We start from the raw sequence: 26,667 nt of genomic DNA, 5'->3' as shown, positions 1-26,667 counted from the left end.
ATATTTAAATAAACAACGACTCTTTATCGTCAGCATCGTTTATTGAAAATTCCGACGTTACTTATCGAATAACCTCTGAAAAATAATAATGACGATGATTTTTCAATAAATTATTTTAATCCTTCTTAATGTAGCAATAAAAAATGTAGAGACTCATTGAGAATGATAATCGAGATTTTTCTTTTCGAATAATTACCAAGCTCGTTTTTAAAGGGACTCTTTTAAATATCGTTTCGAATGTATCCTCTTTTTCTCAATGATCAACAAATCCTTTTGGAAATAAATGCCCTTTCGTTCTTTTTTTCTTTTTCTTTTTTTTCGTTTCCTTCCTCCGTCATGGTTCATTTAACTTCGAATCCCGTTCCATTCTGAAATCGGAAGTATCATTAATCTTTCCACGATACATCGCCGTGAGCAATGAACTCTTTACGCTCATAATAATCGTAAGGAACTTCCCCATAAACTGTGAGCATTCAATAGAAAAGTATATCAACGCCTTGGCCATTATCGGAGAGCCATCAGCGAGACAATCGATTATACAATTTCGTATGATCGTGAAATATGTGAATGATAGAAAGAGATGAATAGAAAGAAAAGAAATAAAGAAAAAGAGAAAAAGAGAAAAAAAAAGAAAGAGAGTGAAAGAGAGAGAGAGGGAACATTCGTTAAAAGGTGAATGAAATCATTTAAACGCTTTTAACATTTTTTGCAAGAAGACAGTCACGTGCAGTTGTTTTACGAAGTAACGAACTTGCATAATTGCATGAGTCCTACTAAAGTAAGTAACACCGCGTGCCACGTATAAATAAGATTTTCACGAAGAAATCAGGGAGAGAGTCCTTGGCTCTTGTGGAAAAGCATCCAAGTAACTCTCTCGGAAGGAGCTAGGCCACTCAGCTTAATTTCACTGAAAATACTTGAGACAAGAAAGTCGAGTGATTTTTTTTTGTCTTTCTTTCTTTTCTTTCCTTTCCTTTTCTTTTTTTTTCTAACACTTGCACGTTTCAGGATAAACTGAAAGGGTAAAAAAAGTTTCAGGATAAACTTACTCTCTCTCTCTCTTTCACTCTCTTTCTTTCTATCTATCTTTTCTACGTGTTTTCTCGATCGTGAACTACAATTCTACAAATTTAAGCAACCAACCGGAAGAGAACGAATATAAGGATAAGTGGATAGAAAACGAATGCTCAGAGGAGGAAACTAGAAAAGGAAGTAGAATAGAAAGATAGAGCGACGTATATCACAATGGTGGCACGTTTATATGCCCGCCCGAAACTCGGCCACTCGAGGATTTTAAAAGATACGTGCGATGATTCAAGTGTATTTAAGCCGTTATAAAGCACACTTCTTCGAAGGGATGAAAACTATCCTGTGAGATGCACATACCTCGTACCCCTTAATACGCCTGATGCATTTTCACGAGAAAACGTACTTGTATGGTACTTAACTGTATACTCGTGTGTATGTTTATCTCTGTGTACGTGTGTATACGAAACTATATACCATCACATCGTTCAACGATAATTGTCAGATTTTTTTTATCTTTATGACTCAGGAACACACACACGGGAAAGAAGTTTCAAGTTTTATCGTCGTCTGAAGTTTCACGTTAAATTACTGCTAAATTATCGGTACACACATTTAGATGATACTAAAAATGTGTAGTTTCATAATGACAAAAACGTTTTCATTCCTTATCTCGCGACAATTATAATTTAGATTCGTAATTACGAGTTGTATTCGATGTTGTTAATCGAAGATTCTTACATATCACTTGTTTCATCTCCCTTTTTTTCTTTTATTTATAACATTCAGTCGAAGCGTCGCGTATTAAGATTTTTCCTTTCTTTCTTTTTTCTTTTTTTTTTCCTCATTCTATTACGTTACGTATTAACATTTTGATTTTAATCAAGACTTGTATTTCTTTTCGGGTTTATTTAAATCTAAGGAAGTTTAATTAAAATTCGATTATCACGACAGTTTTCATCGCGAAATACGAGGTTTCTTTAAAATGTAGCTTTAGAAATATCCGATGCGTAATATCATCGAGTAAGGATCGTGGTGATGGTGGTATAGCAATGGTGATGGCGATGGTGGTGGTAGTACTAATGAAAAAAAAATACTCGAGGAAAAATTCGTAACGAGATCGATTCAGTTCCCGTGGGCTAAGGTACGTCGTTCAGTTATAGGTATACTGAAAACCCGAACGAGAAGCTCGTATTTCAATTCTAAAAAAGTTGATTCAACTAGACATTAATTAACGCACCTTTTGCACGCGAGAGGTTCAAACCATGCGCGAAACTTCGAAGTCGTTGCAAGGATCGATCTCTCGACCTGGTAATATTGAAATCGCGCACGTTTGTAATCCTCTTTTGTTAATCTTGACTTTTGATCAACGATATCGAAATTTCGTATACCTTAGTAACGATCAACCACAAAATATCAAATAGATTCTTTCGATGATCATGATTGAAGATTTTCATATCAATGATATAAAATTCGACGAAACGTTAATTATTGTCCACATATATTATATCAAATCAATATTTATATCAATCGAATATTTATTGATTTGTTATAATCAGATATTTATTTATTGATCGATTATATCAATCAAATATTTATATTGGACAAATATAAAGAAAAATTTTCTACGAATCGTCCCGACTAGGAAACGACTTTTGCTTTAAATATTTTCTTTCTTTCTTTCTTTTTCTTTTTTTTTTTTCTTTCACCCTCCCCTATCTCCAAACTTGTCAGAAATATTGAAAGATGATCCCTCTTTAAATGTACCCCTATCCTGTATAATACATAGATATATGTATATATATATATATATATATATATATATATATATATATATATATATACACACACACATATAAATATATACTCTAGGTCTTGTAAATAGAGAATCTAGGAAATAAATCGGGACACGTATACGTTTCATACGACTAGATGGTGAATGCATGCCTCTCGAATAGCGCTTCGGGATACAAATCATCGCGAAATAGAATTTCTCGATGCAGTGGATCCTTCAGTGCCGTTGCGGTTTGCCATTACAGACACGAAAGTCGAAGAAATATTGTGATATCATAATACATCGAACGATACATAACGCGACGAAAATGCGAATTCCTTCTGAGTTTGAATTTCCCTTCGTACATCCTTCCACCTTAGTTCTCTTCTGATATTCTTACTAAACCTCGATAATATTCTTGCGTCTTCGTCACTTGATATTTCTATCTACGAAAACGAATTTCGCGATGATTTTCAATAACATCGACGGTTGTCTCTGTCATTTTCGAAAGTTTTCCAATACAGCTCCTTTAAATTAATAAAAAGAGAAGAAATAAAAAAAAAGAAGAAAAAAAAAAAGGAAAAAGAAACGAAGAAGGTTCTCAGAACTGTTTTATCTTTCTATCAGTAGTATAAACATTTATACGTATGACATGTCAAGACTGTCTCTCTTTTTAGCAAAGACTCAACTACTTGAATAGATCACGTCATATTCTACGCTTTGAGACATCTTCTTCTTCATTATTTCCCAGTGGTGGAGTTTAAAAAAAAAAAAAAAAGAGATGAAAAAGAAAAGAGGAAGAGCGTACCTGAGGGTATAAAATGTAAGGTACCTAGCTACCTACACTAGAGAACACTGTATCTATATACGTAGAAATAACCTCGTTTCAGCTTTACTTGTATGTCTCTGTGTAAGATATATATATATATATATAATATTCTTTTTTTACGACACGAAAAGAGGCTCGTAGTTTTGTCCCGGTATACTCTAAGATGTGTAAAAATATAAAAATTCCCTTCGACGTTCCGCCATTTTGAAGAAAGTTCCGAACGGAAGTCATGGATCTGTATTCGCGGCTCTTCTCCAGATGCTTCTCGTTTCGGAATAATCCCGAGACGTCTTAGACGAGCTTGCCAAACTTCAGATTATTACCGACTTCGTGATAACCCAAGGAAGATTATTTAACAGAAGTTAGACCTAGAAGGAAACTTCTTGATCCGTTGATATAACGTATTCGAATTATATTATATTTCGAGTTTCTCTCTCGATTATCCGTTCACTTTGACGTTTAATCACCGGCTAAATCTTCTACGAACGAGAAGAAAATTTAAAGTTAGCCAATTAAAAAGTCTTTTCGTTTAATCATGCTTATCTTAAACCGGATACGTACGTACGTACATACGTATGTATGTAAGAGTAGATAGTATGTGTAAAAGGGAAAATAAAAGGGACTCGTTTGTGTCAAGAGGGTAAGATTAATCGTATGAAAATGGTCCTAGCAAAAAGTTTAACTGCGATAGCTTTCCACCCTCTCCCACTTTCAACCCTGTTGGTCCTTCCTTCTCTCCTTCAAAAGCTAGAGCTTTTTTCTCTGTAACGTTAACGACGTTACCTATTTGTCCTCGACGAAAGTTTATATCCTGTCTACGTTCGTACTAGGCCACGAATGCAGGTGGCATGTACTACTATGCAATTCTCATGCATATTCAGGTGAGCTTGGAATCTGTGTACACCATCTACTCCCCACAATCACCTCTCCCCCTTCTCGACCAACTCACCCACCTACCCTTTACCGCTCTCCCGAAATTCAATGTTTTCTATCCCGTTCTCCAACATTTCGTTACCTTCTACGAACGTTCGAACGTTTCGATAGTCGTTACGACATCGTTTCTAGTTTCGTATCAAACCTCGTTCGATCGAAAGAAATGAAATTGAACAGGGCGAGTTAAACGTATACAACGTCGATACAACCATTGTGTAAATTTGTTATTACACAATCGTATGTATATATTAATTATTTCCTCGCCGCAAAATTAATTATTAGTTACATAGACGAAGTTTCTATTATTAACGTTAGCTAATACCGTAGAAATTATACTTGTTGTTAGTACGAATTTGTTACGTCGAATTATATAATTTCCTTTTACGTATAAGAAATGAAAGAAAGAAAGAAAAAAAAAAGACGTTAGGCTACGTACAAAGAGTCAATCGTATAGACGATTAAAACTAATTGAGATTAAGTTTCATATTTTCGAATCATTACGCATTGTGATATTTAATGATTTTAATTAGATTCAAGGAGCTCTCCTTAACATACACTCAGTTACGGCAATCGTACACCCTATACATTTCTTACGTGTACAATGATGTTATTTCTTCGATAAATACGATTTACAATCAACGTTCGTATTCAATAATCCTTTGAGTAGCGATAACGAAGGACTTAGCATGATCCGATGAAAACGGGATCGCCTTTAATGCTCCTGATATTGATTCGTAGTGTTTCTTTTTCTATATATCTATATATACACCTATGTAAAAGAAAAAAAAGTTGGCCTGCTATCTTGCAAGTACACTCGATAGACCTTGCTCGTTTTAATCTACGAGAAACGTCCTGCGAAACATATCTCCGTGTATATACAGCGTGAACGCTCCAATGAAATTTTCCGAATATATTACATAAGTTTATTGTGAAATGTTGAAATGTACCACATTTGTAACAGTATATCCCTTGAAAATTTCATAGCGTAATCATTAAATATGACCATTAACGTATCGCGAATGTTGGGTAACGAAAATGACGTTTCGAAATGATTGAAGATAATAGATATCATTTCACGTTCAATTATTTTCCGACGCCTCTGTATAAAAATAAATAAATAAATAAATAAAAATAAAAAAAAAAGATAAAAGACAAAAAAAGAAAGAAACGAGAAAGTAGGAATTAAAATAACAAATGAATGAGAGAATAAATGTCGTTGGTAATATTTAATAGATATATTACATAATTACAATATAATATTATTTTTAAGCAGTAGATAAATTACTCGTCTGTTTTATTAAAAGTATTCAAAATGAAAGTATATACGAAGCATCCGTTCTTAACAAAACAGAGAATACTAAAGTCGAGCATTCGGTTGGTGACAGGCAAGGATTAAGCAAATGCACGCCAGCGAATCCTGCAAATCCCTGAACCGTTTGCCGCTGACGCGCAAACTGAAATCTCTACGTGCAATAGGAGGAGTGTGGGATACGAGCTTGTTGATCCACGTAATTGTTTCCGGAACGTGTATCAGCCGATCGAAAGCTCTGATATTCTTACTAATGGCTACCTCAACTGATTACATCCAATGTCGCTCGTCAGTCTAGAAAATTGGAATCTCCCAACGTTCGACGGTATCATTTTATCTCTCTCTATCCATCTATCTTTCCCTCTCTTTTTTTCTTTTCCAGCAAGAGCGAATTAAAAGGAGGCCTTGGTAAATTTATCCAACTCCGAGCTTTTCTCGTATCCCTTTGAGCTTTACACAAGATGGTACAAGATAGATATCTCGTTGGGTAATAAACTTCTGGAACACCGAACACGAATCATACAATTCCGTGTGACTACAAAGAATCCGTCGTTATGATCATTGAATATCAGAGAATGAGACTCTACCTAACGATCTCTTCTCCTGATTGTGAGAATGAAACTTAAAAGAAGCACTTTTGAGTAACATTCTACTCTTTCTTTCTTTATACAGCTGATCCTCTCGTGATCATTCTCTATCGAGAAACGACGTGCTTTTAGTCTGGCCTCGTTCGATAATCAATGCAAATTTTTCTTCCCCTCGATTTTATCGCGTTGAAAAAGCTTCCCTACTCGATGTTCCATCTTCCTTTCACCGGCAATGCAAATAATGGAAATTTTTCAAAGTGCAGCTTGCCCACTGCAATCTATCCTTCGAATCAAATCGGATCGAATCGGATCGGATCGCATCGGATCGAATCGTATCGAGTCGAATCAAAATCGAATCGAATTTTCGATGACGTAAATTTGGCCGCGTCTATTAACGCGAGTCTCACTTATCATCGCTTCGAATTGACCCGTCCGTGCTGACTTACAGAAAGCAAATCGCTGATTCACCGCTACTCGATCCAGCTGCTCCGTCTACGTTATATTCTTTACTTGTCTTAGTTAATGCGACCGCGAATCGCTCACGTATAATAGAACGCTCTTCTTACCGTTCGTCGTTAGTCTTAGGGTTGGAGGCTCGCCTTTTAATTCGCTCGACCTTAATACGCTTACGTTCATTACGTTCGCTCATCTTCACTGCGCGTTTACTTTTTTTGTGTCACCCTCGAATAAGATATCTTTCGGTTCTTAAACTTCCCATAAAACCAACTACGCTTCTTTTCTCTTATATACATATATAAGATCGTGAGAATTAACGACCCTTCTATAAAAATAATCCTACGTCGAGCTTGATTATTTTCGCTTATTAAGATAATCTCGACGTAATGTTCGAAAAAAGCCATCATCAACTTCTACTCCCCTTCAGATTCTTTCCCAAATTCTCCATCGATTCATTCGTCACTAAACAAAATTAACATAAGAATTTTCACGCGTCTATAAAATGACAAACGTTATCGAAAGACTATCAAACAACGTATTCAACATTCTACGCGTTTATTTCTCATTTCCTATCATTGAAAATCTTTCTCGAAGAAATACAATTAATCGTATAGTGTTATCTATGTATAATTCGATAGTTAAGATATAATGGAAGGTGATTAGATTACGTGAAAATAAAATTTGAAGAACTAGATATTAATAATGGACCATGATTGTATATATGCAGTACTCTCTTTTCGATGCTGTCCACTTTCTTTCATTCGTTATTCTATACATACGTACATACATACATACATACATACATACATACATATATATATCAAGTTCACCCTATTTCCCTAAGGCGCCTTTCGTCGTCGAAACTCGTTGCCAAGTGACTATGGGAGGGATTATCGCGGCCATGTCGTCGACTGCTACAAGTTTGCTCCAGAGACGAAACCCGAAAGAGAAAATGCAACTCAAAGAGAAACAGAGAAAGAGAAAAAAAGAAAGAAAGAGAGAGAGAGAGAAAGGACACGAAAGGCGAAGTAGATGGCATCAAGAAGCACGAACAGCTTTGTACACACATGTGTAACCATCACAGATAGCCAAGCCATCGAACGTTTTTCGCGATGCCATTACGGTCTAGCTCCCCTGCGAAATCTCCGATTCGCTGTCAGGGACCCTTTGCGTCGTCTTTTACTTAACTTTGAACGACATCGTCTGGTTGATAGAAAGAAAATAGAACTTGTCGTTCTCTCTACCTTGAAAAAGTATCTCAATATTCCCGGTTTATTTTATCGATCAATTTTTATTTCAAATTTCATCGTCAGTTTAATAAAAACAAAACAAAAAATAGAAAGAAAGAAAGAAAGAAATTACTACTCGTCAATCTTCGTTAAAGAGAAGTCTCAACAGTTATAGTTTAATTTATTTAATTTATTCGTAAATTTATAAATTCATTTAAAAATATTGATTGAATTGCTAATTGATGAAAAAAGAAAAAAAAATGGAGAGAGGGAACAGTAGCACGTGCTCGTTGTTACTGATTAAACTTTTAACATTTTCGATGTAATCAATTGATAAGACTAATTATTTGCTGATGAGAAAAAAAATTATTATTATTTGTCAATTTCCATCAAGGAATATATTATGACAGTTGAAATTGAATTTATTGATAATAATAATAATAATAATAATAATAATAAAGTAACAGTATTTGTTGTTAATTAAACTTTCAACATTGTCAATAGAACTTATTAATAAATTTGAATCCTGGCGGATCGAGAAAAAATAGAAAAAAAGAAAAAAGTCAAACAAAAGAGAAAAAAAAATAAAAAAAAAGAAGTAAAAAAAAAAGAAAAGAAAAGAAAAGGAAAGAAAAAGTTTTACCGCAGTTTTTTATTTTTCTTCAGAAAATTTTCAATTCTTTCGTCTGACTTCAGTTGGCACTATACACACACACACACAGAGAGAGAGAGAGAGAGAGAGAGAGAGAGAGAGAGAGAGAGAAATCTTTCGATTCTTCGAATAAATTCAGGAAGAAAAAGTCGTGTCGCGGTGAAGGTACGTATTGTACTTTCTCTCGAACGTACAATTTTGTAGGTTTACAGTGCGAGTCGATTGGTTCTTTGAAAAATATTGGACGTTGTTTCTTGGGCTATGTTTTTGAAAAACGCGTTCGTTTCGTAGGAATAAGAAAAAGGCTGAGAGATGTAAAACAGAAAAAAAGGAAAAGAGAAAGAGAAAGAAAAAGAGAAAGAAAACTAAGAAGTCATTGAGTTGCGAAAACGAAACGTGAAGACGTAAACGAGGGTTCGAGAAAAGAAAAAGGTAAAGAGCGGAGTGGAAAATGTTACGAATGCTGTTACTCGAGTATATGTATATACAATACATACATACAAATACACTCACATATGTTCACACACAAGCATACACCTTTGGACTCGCATGAATGCCACCTTTAAAAGCGAGTACTTACGCATGCTTTACGAGTAGGAAAGTGAAGAGGCTTACTCTTTCCTTTCCAGAGTCTAGCCTTTCCCTTTTTCCACCCCTTTCTACTCTTATAAACGGAAATAAGAGAGAATCGTGTCTCTTTTCATGAGAAACATGATGGGGGAACTTCGAAGGAGTAAGAGTAAAAGTAGAAGTAGAAGTAGTAGTAGTAGTAGTAGTAGTAGTAGTAGTAGAAGCAAGAACAGGAGCAGAAGAAAGAGGATGATAAGAAGGAGGAAGAGAAAGGGCACGAAAACAGAGTTGTTATACTAAGGAGAGTATATCTCGTTCGTAGCTAAAAAAATCTCTCCCCTTTTTTCCTTTTTTTTTTTTTCTTTCGAGAGAAAAATATCCGGGGGATGAATACGTGTTCCGTAAGAGGGAACAGAATGAAATCGGTGCAATCTGAATTATCGAGAGCTACTCTCCCCCTTTTGCAAAGGAAATCACATTTTCCGGAGAATTTCATTTTCTTTTTGTTATGGTTAGACATCATCCAGAATTTTTTCTCATTCTTTCCTTCTTCTTTTTCTTTTTTTTTTTCTTTTTCTTCGTCTACCCTCAATCCTTCCCTCAACATATTTTACCATGTTAGCTTTGATTCGTTATTCCATCGTTATTATCTGTCGAAAATATTTTTTAACGAACTCAGTAATTCCTCTTTACCTATTCAATCCATTATGATTTTGAAGAAAGAAAAAAAAACAGAGAGAGAGAAAGAAAAAAAAAAGGAAAAGTAAAAGAAGAAAAGCATATTTTCTTAATGTGCCTTTTCCTAATCTAACATTGCCGAGGGGAATTGAAATTCTCTCTCTCTCTCTCTCTCTCTCTCTCTCTCTCTCTCTCTCTCTCATTCTTTCTACATCCGATTTTCTGTGCATTCTCGTAAAACATTCGCAGAAAAAAAGTAGGTATCTATGTAAATTGAAGAATCTAATCATATTATTTATTCTCGAGAGAAGAGATCGGCCCTGAGAAAGGATTCGTTAGATATCTGTGGGTGTTCTGAAACACGGTCATAATATGCAAATCGTGAGAAAGAAATAAGAGAGAAAGAGAGAGAGAGAGAGAGAGAGAGAGAGAATCGAGAGAAACGATTCGTCTTTTTGGAAGAATTTCACGCACTCGCACCTTCGTTGGATATAGAGCCTTAGTAAAATAAAGTTAGTAGGGGTTCAAGGGGTCGAAGGGAAAGGTAAAACGAGAGAAGTAAGAAAGGGAGATGCGGCGAATCGCCGAGCTTAGCGGCGAGAAAAGAGATTCATTAAAATTCAGTTCGCATACCGTAGCGGCGCCGTTTTCCTCCTCTCTCTTTCTCTCTAACAGACACATACACATATATGTACATACATACATACACACACATACGGACAAACAGGTAGATACACACCGAAGCTAACCATTTCCTCTTCTCCATCTTCCATCTCTCTCTTTCTCTCTCTCTCTCTCTCTTTCTTTTTTTCTCTTTTTCTTTCTCTTTCTCTTTTCCTGTTCTCGTCTCTCTTATTTTATCTCTGTCTTTCTTCCCCTGTTTGTCTCTCCATCCAACCATCTATTTTTATTTCCTTTCCCTCTTTTTCATTAAGCTCTCCAAAATGTTAGATACTTATTTTTATAACGTCGACGTTGCATGTAATTTTATATCCCCATTTTTCCTCGTTAATAAATATTGCGTTGGTATTTAGATTATTGTTAGAACATACCTTTTTCGTTATCGTGGAAATGGATTTTTCCTGATATCACGTAATAATTATTAATCGATTAACAAACACTTACAACGACCATTATATATATATAATATATATAAATATATATATGTACGTATGTACGTATGTATGTATGTAGGTATGTATGTATATTCTTGAGATGATAATAATGGATGGTTAAATGCATCGAATGCACACATACGCATGTTAGAAGATCACGTCGTATCTCCGTGAAGATCCTAATGGAGATTGTATGTGAGGAGGAAGTGGATGCCAAGTCGATATTATCGCTAGCTAAAGCATTAGGATCATAGTATTGGCGAAATGTAACACGTCATGTATATATGCACGAACACAGATATATATATCTTCGTGTTGCGGAAGCTTCTCGATACATCGGAAATTCACTGATATGTATGTGTGTTTATGTCGACGAAAGAGGCATGAGGAAAGCAAATATATATATATATATATATATATATATATATATATACTTTGCTTTTCACGTTGGTCATACAAGAAAATGATAGCGATGAAAAGGAGACACGAAAAGGACGAATCCTATAACGACATTCATGCATGAAAATATTGAGTAGTATAGGAAAATGGAATAAAGAAAATTCGTACATTTGAAAGGAACTGAACTCACGATCGACTACTTTCATTCATGATTCATATTCTTCTTCTGATTCTCATTCATTTAGAACGATCAATACACGTGGATATTAATGGAGGGTAAGAGATTAATCAATGTTTCTTACTTACACTTACAAATCCGTTGCACTTATGAATTCGTTAATCAATCATTGATTCGAGTTACTGCGTATCTATTCAGAGTTTGAGAGGTACTTAATTTTTCAAGATATACACCCTGTACATATGCTTATGTACTTGTAACGAAGAAAAGCATATCGACAAGTTATACACCTGTTTCATTTATGTGTAAACTCGTATGCACAGATACGCATAATTATCGTGATCTTTCAATTTAAACATTCATTTTCCTTTTTCATTTCGAAATCGAGGATAATGTTAAAAAAGCAAATCCTATCATTCGTTCGAAAGAAAAAATCGAGTTGAAGATAACAGAAACATTCAAGAAAATTATTCGTTATAAGCACGTAAATGAAACGTAATATCATAATTGCTTTTATTTGCAACCATACAAAAAAATCAATAATAATTTTATGCATTATTCAGAAAACACGTAATTCAACGAAATAAAGTCTAAATTCATCCTATCGTATATGTCAGACATTATTTACCGTACGTCTTACTTTATTTTTTTCTCTCTCTCTTTCCTTTATATATATATATATCTACACGTTTTCCATTCTAAAGCCGCCTTCTAGCGCTTTTCCTAGCGTAATTTCTTCATTCCTTCTTTCTACGTATCTTTTCGTTGCACGTGAAGCAACGTATTGCATACGTTGGATTATTGTGGCAACGTGTTCCAGGTTTACATATGCTAAAAGAAAGATGAGAAATCGTAAAAAGATCAGACTCAGTTATATTTCTTTTCTCGTATAAATATCGTACGTAAGGAAACTTCTTTTAATTCGTTTTCTTTCTTTCTTTCTTTTATTATTATTGTTATTATTATTATTATTATCGTTTACAATGACGTTGTCTAAAATAATTCTAAATTTCACTTAAATCGTATCAATATAACGAAAGTGAAGAAAATTAATGTAGCGAAAAAACTACCTATCATATTTCTTTTTATTTTTCTATTAAAGAACGAGTCTGGTTATCGATAATAGCGTAATTAAAGTGTCGAGTGACGTTACGCGAAACTCGAGTACAACTTGTATTGTACTGTACGTAGAGTACAAAATACACACACATATACAAACACCTACTCATGATCAGGGTTAGTGCGAAGAAAGGAGAGAACAAGAGCGTCGAAGGGTTAAACGAGCGGTGCTCGAGCTCACAATTACTTCACGTTACCCTCCTAATGATCGCCTGAAAGCGTTCATTCCAACGACTCATTATCAGGAGATCGTGCTAGCACTCGCCTTAACCTTCAAACCAAAAATTGTTTTGTACTTTCCCTCGAGTAAAGTTCGTGAAAGTGAAAGTATTCGTTTTATAAGAGAAGGAACGTACGATAAATTTTGTAAAGAATTTTCTTACACAAGAAGCATAGTTCCTTTTTCTTTTTAATAATAATTTTAACAAGATTTCGATCATAAATCAGAAAGAATATATTAACGAAAGAAATTATATAAAAATATCTTAAACCTATGCAAATACATACACGTACGTAATAGCGAAAAGTTTTCAATGAATTTGTCGTTTCAAAGAAGGAATCATTCGATCGAGGAATTATACAAAAATTCCTTCTATCAAGATCTAGAAGGAAGCTAATATTAACGTAAATTACATAGTTAATTTAAATATTAATATGTACAGTAGAAAAATCGACAGACTTAAAGCGTAGAAGAACAAATTCGTTTAATGAATGATGCAATTACATAACTTATATCTTTCAACGATAACGACGGAAAAAACCGTCGACATTTTGCTCGTTCGTTTACGTCAATCTTCGTTGTCTCTTTTATTTTTTTATTTCAAACTTTATATTGTTCTCTCTATTTACCTCTCTTTCTCTCTCTCTCTCTCTCTTTCTAAATCACAAGACTAGGAAGAGAGCCGTCGATCAAGACGTCTTGTTGTGGCGCCACTAGATGAAACGATTCTTGGCTGAAACGTAAAAGATAGAGAGAAAGAGAGAGAGAGAGAGGGAGAGAGAAGAAGAGTAGAGATATTCAGAGCGGATGTGAAGTTTTGCGGCGTGCATTTTAATGAACTCGCCACCCCATCTTGTTTTCCAGCGGCGTGAATTTCTTCGAGAGAGTCAGGAGGAGCTGAAGACGAGGAGGGTAGTCATTGAACGAGGGACAAAAAAAGAAGCAAGAAAAGAAGGAGAAGGAGAAGAAGAAGAAGAAGAAGAAGAAGAAGAAGAAGTAGGAGGAGAAATAGGAGGAGAAGAAGTAGAAGGAAGAAGAGAAGGAAGAGTAAGGATAGAAGAAGGTGGTGATAGTTGTTACAAGAGTGGAAGAGAGAAGAGAGACGGTGGGGCGAACCGGAACCGGAAATGGCTGCGAGGTGGCTCCTACTGGCGCTCCTCGCCGCCCATGCCGTGGCTCTTCCTGATATCATTAGGATAGGTAAGTATCTTTCTAAGTTCCCTCGAGCTTTTAGGAAAAAGGATGCTTCCATTCTTTGTATACCTTACCGATAGTCCTGAAAGTTCTCTCGGTCAAATTATAAAACGCGAACTTATCCATCACTGATTATCCTCTTATAAATTTTATTCAAGAAAGAAAGAAAGAAGAAAGAAAAGATCCATTATTTCTATCGAGCTTGATCTTGAATTCTGTAAATTCAAAAGTTACGAGGAAATATTTCGAAGACGAACTCGCACTGATTGAATCGTATATAAAAATTAACTACGACTCGAAAACTCATCTCACGATTTGTACTTATCTATCAAAATTAACTTTCATATGTATCCGTGTGTCTATATATTTGTCTACGTGCGTTTGTTAAAGTACTTTAATTTTATCTCGTAAGTGAAAAAGGCAACGATTTAATACCCTCGTCGGATTAAAAGTGTTTCTTTATACATCGTTCACGAACTTTCCTCGTAATCGTTTCGATTTTCTTTTGCTCTGATCTCTCTTTCTTTCTTTCTCTCTCTCTCTCTTTCTCTCTCTATCTTTCTATCTCTATCTATCTCTCTTCCTAGCTTTACACATTGTTACATCGTCAAGTAGGGAAAGGGTATGTCGAACAAAGCCATAGTACTTGCAGGAGTTTCTCGATAATTTAACAGCGTCTAAAGGAAAAAAGAAAAACAGGAAAAAGAGAAAAAAAGAAAAAGAAAAATATTATATAAAAGCTGAAAAAAGCTTTATCGCCGTGACAAATTAATTACATTAAACGAGACAACAAAAAATTTGTCGATTTTACCTCTTAAAGGTAAATTATTGTTAATCGAAAATATATCAGTTAAATCGAAATTTCGATCGATTTGTTTCTTTTTCTTTTTTTTTTTTTAATTTCTTTTTTCCATATTCTACAGAAACAATTTGTTCGATCTTTCTCTCAAACACATTTGCATACTTTACCATATACGTTCTCGAATACGCTTAATGAATATATTTTCGAAATATAATACATAATTATCTTCCTACGTCCGATCTATCGAAGCAAAATTCATTTATATCGTTTCTGTTTCGTTATAACGATAAAGGAACAATCGAGGTTAGCCGAGATCGAAGCGAAATGGTGCATCGTGAAAGTCACGTTACGTTCTGCCTGGATGACCGCTCGACTGGCAGAAAATAATTCATTAAAAATCAATGAATATTCAAGGTTTATTAATTCGAGGGTTGGTCTCGATAGGAGAAAGCGATTGCTGGTACGTTTCGAAAACGAAAACGATGAATCCAATTGGAACGTTCTTTGACTATAAAAAATAAATAAATAAATAAATAAAAATAACGATAAAAGAGAAATGAAAACAAAAAAAAAAAAGGACTGAATTAACTTCGGCATCGCATCAACGTCAAAAATCATCAAAATCGTCTCAGTGACTTTAATAATTGAATTCTCTCTTCGTCACGCCATAAATATATATCTCTTTCATACGACAAAATTAATATAACGTTTGCTAACTATGATATAAGCACGACCACGTTATATAATTTGATTTCATTTTCAAAAATCAAAGAAAAATTATGTTATTAGAATATTAAAACAAATTTCTTTTTCATTTTCGAATACGATCAATCACTTTGGTCCGATCACATTGATCGTTGTTTCTTATCGTTCGTTAGACTTTCTAGTAAATTATGATGTCGCTGACCTAACGAGATTCGAGAGCGTCAACGTTAGTCCTCTACCGTCAGCTTGATTACTGCAATTTCGTTGCTATCTACCTCGATGGAAATTAATTAATTAATAGAACGAGAGAGAGAGAGAGAGAGAGAGAGAGACCAGGTAGGTAGCTATCTATCGCGCGTATTCTATAAATCGTATGGGGTCGCGAGCTGGCACAGCTGCTCTCGCTCACAGTTACTTTATGACGTACACGAGATTAAAATCAATTTATGGCGTCGCCTCGCTCGAATCCACGAAATTTAACGTCGAGGCGTCTCTTCCCTTCCCGACGTTGAAAGAGCACGTTGTCTTATCTCGTCATCGTCGAAATAATTTCGAGTTTACTCGAAGTAAGAAAACGCTTTGTCAGTAATTTTTATACTTAACTGCGGAAACTTTCTTGCTTTCCTTTCAATCGTTAGTCCTCAACGATCATCTTTTACGTCCAAGAAAGAAAGAGAGAGAGAGAGAGAGAGAGAGAGAGAGAGAAACTAGTGAGTCCAATAGTAAAAATTTGAAAAACTAGGTCACCAATAGCATCGTTCTAGTGGACACTTAGCGAATACTCGACTTCCATATCGAGCTGACTCTCGATGATCCTGTAGTAGAAAGGTCAATAGATTTAGCAAACGTTCTCTTTCTCATTAACGTTTCACTACTTCGATATAATTCCGATTTTCCGAATTTCATGATTATCATTAATCGATCGTTAACTTGTTGTTTAATATATCATAAAGACACAAAATAATCGAACAAGTATTATTTTTTCTTGGGAAGAAAAAATAAAAAAGAAAAACAAGAAATTCGCAATATTAGGAAAAGTCAAGTGTTTTGAGAAAAAAGGAAAGATATTTATCTTCCTCTCCTCCTTTTTCTTTCTCTCTCTCTCTCTCTCTCTTTCTTGTTATTAGAATGACAAAGATGGCAATAGGTAATATACGTAATAGATAATATAGAGATAAGAAAGAATGTGAGTAACTGGTAGCAGTAAATTTTGCTCCGCAGATGGATAACTTGTTGTCGGTTATAAGAAAATAAAGAAAATAGAAATAAGACGAAGAAGATAGTACCGGTATTCCTCGTCAAAAGTATCAACCTTTAATATGGATGTATGATTTCCCAGGTGGGCTGTTTCATCCGTCCGACGACAAACAGGAAGTGGCCTTTCGTTACGCCGTAGAAAAAATCAACGCCAACAGGGACATTCTGCCCAAGTCTCGTCTCAGTGCCCAGATTGAGCAGATAAAACCGCAAGACAGTTTTCACGCTTCCAAGAGAGGTAAGTCTAATAACAGAGGCATGTATACCGTTGAAACTTAAAAGTTTAACTTTTCTTCCTGAAGGAAAGAACTTTTCTCTTAAGCAGCTGGTATGCGAACAAAAACCGTGCTAAACGTTCAACGTTCACGTTGAGAGACGTTAAATCGTTTTTAAGTCTCATTAAGAGTGTTCCAGTAATTATGAAAGTAATATGAATTAAAAATTCTAAACAGAAAAAAAGAAAAAAAGAAGGAAGAAAGAAAAAAAGAAATTGAATTGCTCGTTCCGCTGATTTTGTTTTATTTTATTTTATTTTATTTTATTTTATCTTTTTTTGTTTTACGTATGTAATATGATTCGAATTTGCAAGAAATATATTTTCCTGATTCTTTTTTTTTTTTTTCCTTTTAAAATAAATAAGAAACTCTTATAATCACCAGCTTATAGGAAAATCATTTTAATCCTTAATAATTTGTTATGTTGTCCTTGTATTATATATACGTATATATAAAACTACGTCTATACATTCATGTCATCTCTTTTAAAGTTCCTCTCGTATAATGTGAACTCGGATAGATACTCGCAAAAAAATTGCAATTACGTCCAATGGCTCAGACTTCAGTTAAAAAGTTCGTTTTGCTTTGTATCAAAGCCGTTCGAATATCGAATTTCGTTTTTTTATAATTCATTACGATCGGTATGGAGTTATTGAAACGCATCGGGTTTCAGAACATGAAGGTAAAAAAAAAAAAAACATTTCTCGCTCAATTTTTCTCTCTGTCAAAAAGAATAAAAAAGAGAGAGAGACAGAGAGAGAGAGAGAGAAAACACACGAAAGATAACAACAATATCTTTCTCACAAAGTGATATTTTACGATCCTTTCTGAACAGTTTCGTAATCGGACCGAAACGGAGTTGGAGTACGTACGTTATAGGTATACTTAATAAATACTGAGAGTTACATAGGTCGGTTATATGCTTACTTTGCAAAATCGATTCGAACAAAGCTTATTATAGCGATTATTTATTCTACGTTACTCCAGATAATTGCATAAGAGTTCTTGCAACGTCAAAATATCTCTATAATGTAACAATTATTGTTTTTTATCTATCTATTTCTCTCTGTCTCTCTGTCTCTCTATTTCTCTCAATGTTACTACTCATACCTTTTCAAAAGTATTTCCGAGTATGCGGAGCTAACAACTATTTCGAAAGTTCGTACCGTCGTTGCCAGGTTAGAAAACAAACTGCGTTAGGAATTCGTCGTTGCCATGGTGCATTCCGCTTCTTTGCTTTCATCAACGGAACATGGACTGGCTGATGCTCGTCGTAATGGCAAGTCGCGTCGTTGCAGCAGTAAGAAACTTTCTAACGTCCCTATTTCGTTGAGCTATCTCGCGTTTAGCGACGCTTGGTATTTGCCTACAGTAGAAGGCACTGAATTGATTAATTGATTAAACAAAAACAATATACTTCCAATTTAAATATTTATATTTTTAATAGGTAAGCACCAAGCTCGCTCTCTCTCTCTCTCTCTCTGTCTTTCTCTTTTTCTATGTATATTACAAATTATTCCACGGCCAACATCAGAACTAATAAACATGAAAATATAAAATTGTTTGTATTACCAAGAATAATATTTGTCTATTTATTTATTTACCTTTGTAAAATAAAAAAGAGAGAAGGAGATAGAGAGAGAGAAATAATAATATATTTCTTATCTTTATTCCATGCTGTAAAACCCGAAGAAACTATCAAGATACGTATTCGAATATAGAGTTCACAATAGTAGTAAAACCGGCGCATTGGTCAGACATCTCGAGACTTCCTTTCTTTTGAATTTTACCTAGCCTTTCTTATTCGCGAAGGTCCCCACAGTTTGTGTTTTCTTTTCTATCGGTATGTAGCAGTCTATTGTCTAAAAAACGGCAAGTACTATTGCGTTGTTTTTACGAGCTGGAAAAAAGAGAGGGAAGGTGAGGAGAAAGAGAGAGAGAGAGAGAGAGAGAGAGAGAGAAAGTATACTTACTTCTTTATTCTCTCTTTCTCTCGATATCTTCGAACTCGGAGGAGTGTGTAATACGCTTTTATGATTTCCGTTTGGCATCGTTTCAGAATTTCATGTATCATGTTTATCGTTTTGTGTGTATATAATACATATATACGTACACACATAATATACATGTGTGTATATATATATATGTATGTATGTATATAGTGAGCACTAATCTCTAGAAAATTTGTAGTTAACATCCGAGATTGCAATCGATTGAGTTTACTTGTTATTTTCCGAGAAAACTAATTAAAATAATAATTTTTCTTTCTGTGCTTTTACCTATTCAAAGTATTTCTAAATCACGTTACGAGAGAAAGAGAGAGAGAGAGAGAGAGAAAGAAAGAGAGAGAAAGAACGAAAAAATGTATCTGAATGAGACGAACTTAAATATTTTCGATATGGACCGCAATATACGTATTTTATATACTCGTAAAAGAAATGAAAGAGAAAAATAAGAAGAATGAAAAATTTCAACATGATTAACATCGATTTTTATAATCATTCTTTATCTTTTTTTTTATATTCTATTCCAACTAAATTTATCATCGATTTTGATTTATCTCACAAACTCTTCGACGTCGTTGTCAATTAAATTTTTAATACGTGATTAACGTTCAAATTATCGCTGAGAGTTAAATATTCTGTCAGTAAAACGTCACGTTGATATATGTCTTTCTATCTCTCTCTTTCATATAGTCATCGATAGCACTGTTCGTCGATTTTATCGGTCGCCTTCATTATCATCTACCGTTCGTAATATCTCTACGTTTGTCGTACCTACGATGGCATTTATTATCATTAAATCGATTTATTCCGAATCTTCTCTCTCTCTCTCTCTCTCTCTCTCTCTCTCACTCTCTCTTTCTTTCTTTCTTTCTGGCTTTATCTTTCTCTTAATTTAAGATTACCGCACATCTTAAACGTGGCCAGCTAACTTGAGTTGGCTCAAACTACTGCTTACTCTTATCATTTAACTTAAATTAAAATAAAGCTTTTTACGAAAGAAAGAAAGAAAGAAAGAAAGAAAGAAAGAAAGAAAAAGAAATAGAGAGAGAGAGAGAGAGAGAGAGAGAAAGAGAGAAAAAATCTAGAAAAAAGTTAATCATGCTAATGTAGCTTTATGCGTTCATTACGGAACTAAGTTAAATAAAAGAAAAGTCTCTCCTTCTTTTCTGCTACTGCTGCAATTCTCGCGGATTGTTTGGTCCAGTCGGGTATGTTTATGCAAATTTGCAGTTTCTGAAAATTTCGGAAAAGGGGTAGAAACGATTCTCTTCTCTGCTACTATCAACTATTTCTCTCCCTCTCTACTACCGTCGTACTATCTCTCACAACGTCCTCTTCATCGTCGTCGTTACGCTCGTTTCACTTTCGCCGAGCCAATTTACTAAAACCACAGGAAAGCGAAAAGTTTCAGGTAGGAGATAGTACAATACTAAGCGGATACTATGACCTGCTGCAACGATCCGCGTCAGAGATAAAAGCGGCCTTCCTAATTTCGTCGTAACTTTTAAAGCCTTTTCGGTATAGTTTCGAAATTAGGAGGCAAAATATATATAATACATACATATATATATATATATTAGACCTACTTTTCGAAGTTCTTACAGTTTTTTTAAAAAAGAAAAAAAATATATATATAGATCATAGACTTACTTTTCGAAGTTCTTGCAATTTTTTTTAAGAAAGAAGAAAGAAATCAAAGAATTTATTATTAAGCAAACGAATTCCATATTAATTTTTATAACAATATTTGAATAAGATGATTCGATTGAATTATGAAGAAACGACACAAAAACTCGATTATTTCATACCCTTCTGTTCAATCCTAATGAATGTTTTTCGAATGTATAGAATCGTTAGTAAGATTTATTAAGAACAATGTTGAGAATATCGTTATAAATCTTTGAATGTTACAAATTTTCATTTTAAAAGAAAACTGAGATATCTTTACAGATACATTGTAGAAATATATTAGATAATCAATGTCTAATTAATTTTTATAATACTCGATATAAATGTCAAGTATTTATTTTTTTGTTCGAACTAGATGAACGTTCAAAGGAATCAGCAAATTTTTATCTCAAAGAATAACTTGGAATTATTTCCATAGATCGCACATAGTTGTTCTCGAATAATTCGATTGGGTTAGACGATTCGTGTTTCGCACGTAGGCAAACTCTATTCAGAAATTATTGACTTCGATTTAGGCTGTATGGCAATGTGCTCTTCTCGTGTTAAAACTTGTCGATTTGTGGGTAACGATTAAACACAATCCCACGAACGATTACACGTTCGCAAGGGTGGCACGAGCACGTCGTGCTCATTAATGAGCATGCAAACATTGCGTACTGGCCTTTCAGCTTCGCAACTCACCAAGTAGACACGAATGTAACGTACTTTAAACGTAACGATTTGGTTTCATGAGGCTTTTCAATTAAGTATTCGTGCTTTTAGTGAGCTTTGGAACACGTTGTGTCGATGGACGGTATGAGCGAGTCTGAAAGAGCAAAGGAAGTGATGGAAGGGAGGAGTTTGAATCGCAAAGTTACATGATGACACTCGCTATGAATAATGTATGTGCTTTACGCGATGTTCGAGCGTTTTTTATTCTGTTGAACTCGGACAGGGATGAAAACTAGCGAAAAATGGAAAATGTGTAAGTAGACGAAGTCTTCCTTCAAATCTTCTACGGAATTAACGAATAGAAAAAGATTTTATACATACGTACACAATATATACATTTCCAAGAAGATTCAAAGCAAAATTAATAAGTACGTATTACTGAAGTCAAATAGATAAAAAAAGTTCATACAAACTTATATCCGACAATGTTTTATTAAAAAGATATATCCTTTTAAAGATACTTATGATTGATTGTAGCGATTATAAGAAATCTTAAGTATCTTTAAAATTCAATATTTACATATTTTATAATAACATTATTTATATAAAATTCGATTGATACGAATACACGTTTGTATAAAATTCAATATTCTATTTTACGAATTTCCTATTCTCTTATTTTTCTTTGTTTTATTTTTGTTTTTGATTTCTTTTTTTCTTCTTTTAATTGAAAATTCAATAAATATGCAATTAATGTTGTACGTTGTAATAACGTACTTATAACTTACGAGTACGTCCCTCGCAAATTTGTCGATAGTTGTTGCGAGTCACTTATAATTTCACACGAGTATTCGTTGAGAAGTATTCAAGGAGTCGAGTACTACTACTCGAGATAATCGCGACATGCGGTTTCCGACCTCATCCGGAGTAACAGTGCAAAAGGGTCGAATTCGAACTACTCTACTACAACTCGATGTAACAATTTTCGATTGGTTCTCCACCTATACTATATTCGTGAGTGGACACCTTAGTTAACTCGGACCTACGATTTGCCTACGTTGACTTTTCATCTAATTGCATGATTTTTGAAAGTGAAACTACGAACGAGCTGGTACGTCGTTAATTATGGCCTCCTACTTTTTTAATTATATCCATATATAGATATGTATATACTATATGTATTAGATATTTGTATATATACATATATGTATGTATAACTAAAATTCTACGAATCACGTTTGATAAATTATGCCATTTTTTAAAAAAGAAAATTCCTATAAAAATGTGCAAACATAAACTCAGAAATAAATTTGTCAAACGATTCTGCTTTTCGAGCATGTCTTTCGTTATCCAGAAACAAAAAAAAGAAAACCAAAAAAAAAAATAGAAGAAAAAAGAGAGTCTTGTAAAAAATTGCAAAAATAATAAACCGAGAAACACAAATTTGTCAAATGATTCTGCTTTTGAACTTGTCCTACGTTATCCTACAAAAAAGAAAAAAAAAGGAAAAGATATACTATAGTATGACAGACATAAAATATTTCTCGCGTAATCCCGTTTAGAAAATGATAAACATACGTTCGGTCTTTTCACGAGGACCGTCGCGGTCTCGCAATATCTCTGAATTGCAAATTTCTAGCTCGCTTTGCATACAACATCGCCACGTATTGTTTATATAAACACAAGCGGACACGAAATTTGTCACGCTCCCGATGTTATCGTGAACATTGCGTGTATAATCGTAGATAGGTTGGTGCTTAGTGAAATTCAAAACGCGCGTACAACGATCGAAAAGATAAGCAGTAAATTGTTGTAAATGCTGTGAACTATTGCAGAGGATTTTCATTCATGATTTATAAAATAAAAACGAGCCTTCAAGTAAAACACAACAAGTGAGAAAGAAATATTGAATGAAGAGTTTAGTTTCAAACAATGCATTAAAACGATTGCATGAAAATGTCGACTTTCCCAATTGTTTTCTATCGAAATATCGATTTTATCTTATTTTGTATAAAACGATTTATCGATATTAAGAACAAAAAAGATTTCGTCGAGTTTTACTAGAGACAGAGAGAGAGAGAGAGCTTTTATCGTTTTATTTTCTTTCTCAAAATATATACAACAACGATTTTATGTAACATGATTGTTTTTAAATAATAAAAAAAAAAACGAGCTACGGTAAACATAATAATACATCAAGAAAATCCTACGGATTGTTCTGAGAGTATCTAGTTACTTGTGGAGTTTACGAAGCTGAATAACCGTTAAGTTTACCTTTTCGTGAATCCTTCGCAGCTGCATTCATTTTTCCTACGGAATGGATTTCACGCTGGAATAAATCGGATTGAGTTTTGCAAGGTAGTTGTATTCGTAACTCTCATGCGTATCTCTCACGCTATATCGTGGAGGGGAGAGTTATTATAAGCAAAAACGATTCTCGAAGGGAAGAAAATAGAGAACAAAAAAAAAGCTTTGAGTAGTTCATAGAATCGCCTAGAGAACTTTACGAAGTAATAGAAAAATGGAAACGCGAAAGAGAGTACAACGTTTACGTAGGTAGCCTGTTTTATTTGGCTCTTTAATCGATGAGAGTCGACAACGCAATTATACGAGAGAGAGAGAGAGAGAAAGGGAGAGAGAGAGAAAGAGTGAAAGACGAAGAAAGTAATTTGACAAAAGAGCCGCAAGTCCTAGTCGACGAGCTTGAAACGAACTTCTTCGTTCACGTTAAGTTCTCTACGTTTTTCCAGTTTCGTCGACATTCTCCATAAGACTCTCTCTCGTTCGTTACCATTCTTTCATGAATTTTTCGTTTATTTTTATTTGGACTTGTACGCGAACGCTAACTCTACTTCACTAGCAACTGCGAGAAAAATACTCGTATACCTAAGAAATTAAAATAAATTTACGAGAACAAGAAACTTTCGTCCAAGTAAGATCTTCTTTATTTAGTAAATCCACTTGAAATTTTCTTCCCTATGATTCTGCCAAGTAAATACTAGTTTTCCTAAGGAAAGAAGGAAGATCGTAAGAGAGAATTTTTCCTCGTATACAATATATAAAATCTCTTCTTGTTGATTCCACAAATAGCAAATAATCTTTATGTTGTTTGAGGAAGGAGAATTTTTTTTTGTACCGGGGAAAATTACTTCCATTTCTATTTTTTTTTTTTTCTTCCACGAAACGATGATACAATGCTTCTTTCTGTGAATTAAATCAGGTTGAAAAAGAAAAAAACAAAAAAAAAAAAAAAAAAAAACAATATTTTTTTTTTTTAAAGAAAACAAATATATTTGGACGAAGTTCGAACAGTTTTGCCAGAATATTGTACTTAGTCGATGTTTTCCGTATAAACGGAATGAAATGTCTCTCTCTCTCTCTCTCTTTCTCTTCTTTTTTTTTTTGTTCTCTTTCTCTTCCGGGAAGAAAATTTTCCAAGAGCAGCAAACGACGACGCGATACCGTTTCGGACGCTTAAACCCAACGGGAGAAAACTTTCGAAGCGAACTTGGAGCAATGCGTTGTTCGTAAGCGAGCGTGGAAAACTTTACCTGGTGCTTCAAATAAAAGACGATTGTCCGGTCCGAGTCAGTGACGAACTAATTGTGACGAACTCGCGAGTCGAGGAAGTTTAAAGCAAGGAGAACGAGAGCTTCCTCCTTTTAGTTTTGTTTGTAAAGTTACATTCTCGTAGTTTTCTGAAGGGAATAAAAAACGGATGCAACGTAGTGTTAATAATTAATATAAACTTTTTTCAAATAATAATAATAATAATAATAATTATACTCTTTCGTGATACATAGTTACACTTTCGTGTTAATTAATTAAAATTTACTTGCAAATTTACTTGTACGAGGCGGACAAAAGTATACGTCCTTTCTTTTTTTTTTTTTTATTTTATTTTATTTTATTTTATTTTATCAATTTCACCGTACTCATTTTACATAATCGCGAAATAAAAATATGTACTTTTTAGAACGAGTTAAGAATTATATTGAATAGTATCCTTTATCGTCCTCGAAACAACAATGTTATTCGCAAGATTTAAAGAGATTAGGGAAAGACAGAAACGAGAAGGCATTTAAGTCGTGAGAATAATTGATCGTTCGGTCGGAGGAAAGTGAAGGAAGTTTATCGCAAAGTAACGAGGGAATCGTTGCTCAAAGCCGATTACTCGCATCCGTTCTACGTTCTCTCCTTTAACCAGAGCAATGATCTAAGGTACTTCATCGAAGTACTTGCGGTTGTACAATGGTTACAGTTATATTGTGTTACATCGTACTCGAGAATTCCTTCGTAGACTTCTTTATCAAGTTCGTTTAGGAAATTGTTTTGATACCGAGTGTTTTCAACAAACGATTAAAAGAGACGAATTTGAAAACGAATTTGGAATATTTCAAACGTTCCTCGATTTCGTGTTTTCCATATCGTTATAATCAAATGTTAAAAAGATTTGTTAATAAAATAAAAGATGATTGTCGTTGTACAATATTTCTAATATTACCAATCGATGTACCGAAACTTATGTGTATCGATCAAATTCGTTCGAGCGAAAGATTCGATAGAGACAAAATAATGTGTGTATGTATTAAAGCTGATAGATAGATAGATAATAGATAAATAGAGAGAACGAGAGAAAGAGAGAGAGAGAGAGAGAGAAAGGTGAACTATTTCTCTAGTCAGTGAAGTTCAAGATTAGAGAAATTCATTGAGTGCTCTCGAAACTTTCGACACTCTACGTTGGTTCGTTTAAGATCGTCTCGGCTTCTAATCTTAAAGTCAAGAGAGAGAAATAGGGAGAAATAGAAAGAGAGAGAGAGAGAGAGAGAGGGGGGGAGAGTTAGAGAGAGAATTCGATCGGCGAATCGTATTCCGTCTATTTCAACGGAAGAATTTTGGCAATTTCTGGCGCGTTGGTAATCGCTCGATTCGCAGGAACGTCGAGGAAAGATAATCGATAGGTAGCAGAATGAGAATCCAAGGGATTTGCTCTCTCGAATCCCTACGATGACCG

General features: G+C 34.3%; 1 protein-coding gene across 10 annotated transcripts in view; it reads left to right on the top strand.

Moving 5' to 3' along the window:
* Nucleotides 1–26,667, top strand: part of LOC127068987 (glutamate receptor ionotropic, kainate 2) — a 216,527-nt gene that overhangs the window by 70,346 nt on the left and 119,514 nt on the right. For all 10 annotated transcript variants that reach the window (XR_007783264.1, XR_007783265.1, XM_051005511.1 and 7 more), the window contains 2 exons: nucleotides 13,939–14,274; nucleotides 17,115–17,270. Coding sequence is in view for 8 of the 10 variants with exons in the window: in XM_051005511.1 (XP_050861468.1) it covers nucleotides 14,202–14,274; nucleotides 17,115–17,270 (229 nt within the window). In the remaining 2 variants the exon portion in view is untranslated. The remainder of the gene's footprint in view (nucleotides 1–13,938; nucleotides 14,275–17,114; nucleotides 17,271–26,667) is intronic.

This window comes from Vespula vulgaris, chromosome 14 (genome assembly GCF_905475345.1).
Source record: "Vespula vulgaris chromosome 14, iyVesVulg1.1, whole genome shotgun sequence".
NCBI lineage: Eukaryota > Metazoa > Arthropoda > Insecta > Hymenoptera > Vespidae > Vespula > Vespula vulgaris.
This window is presented reverse-complemented; position numbering and strand designations above follow the sequence as displayed.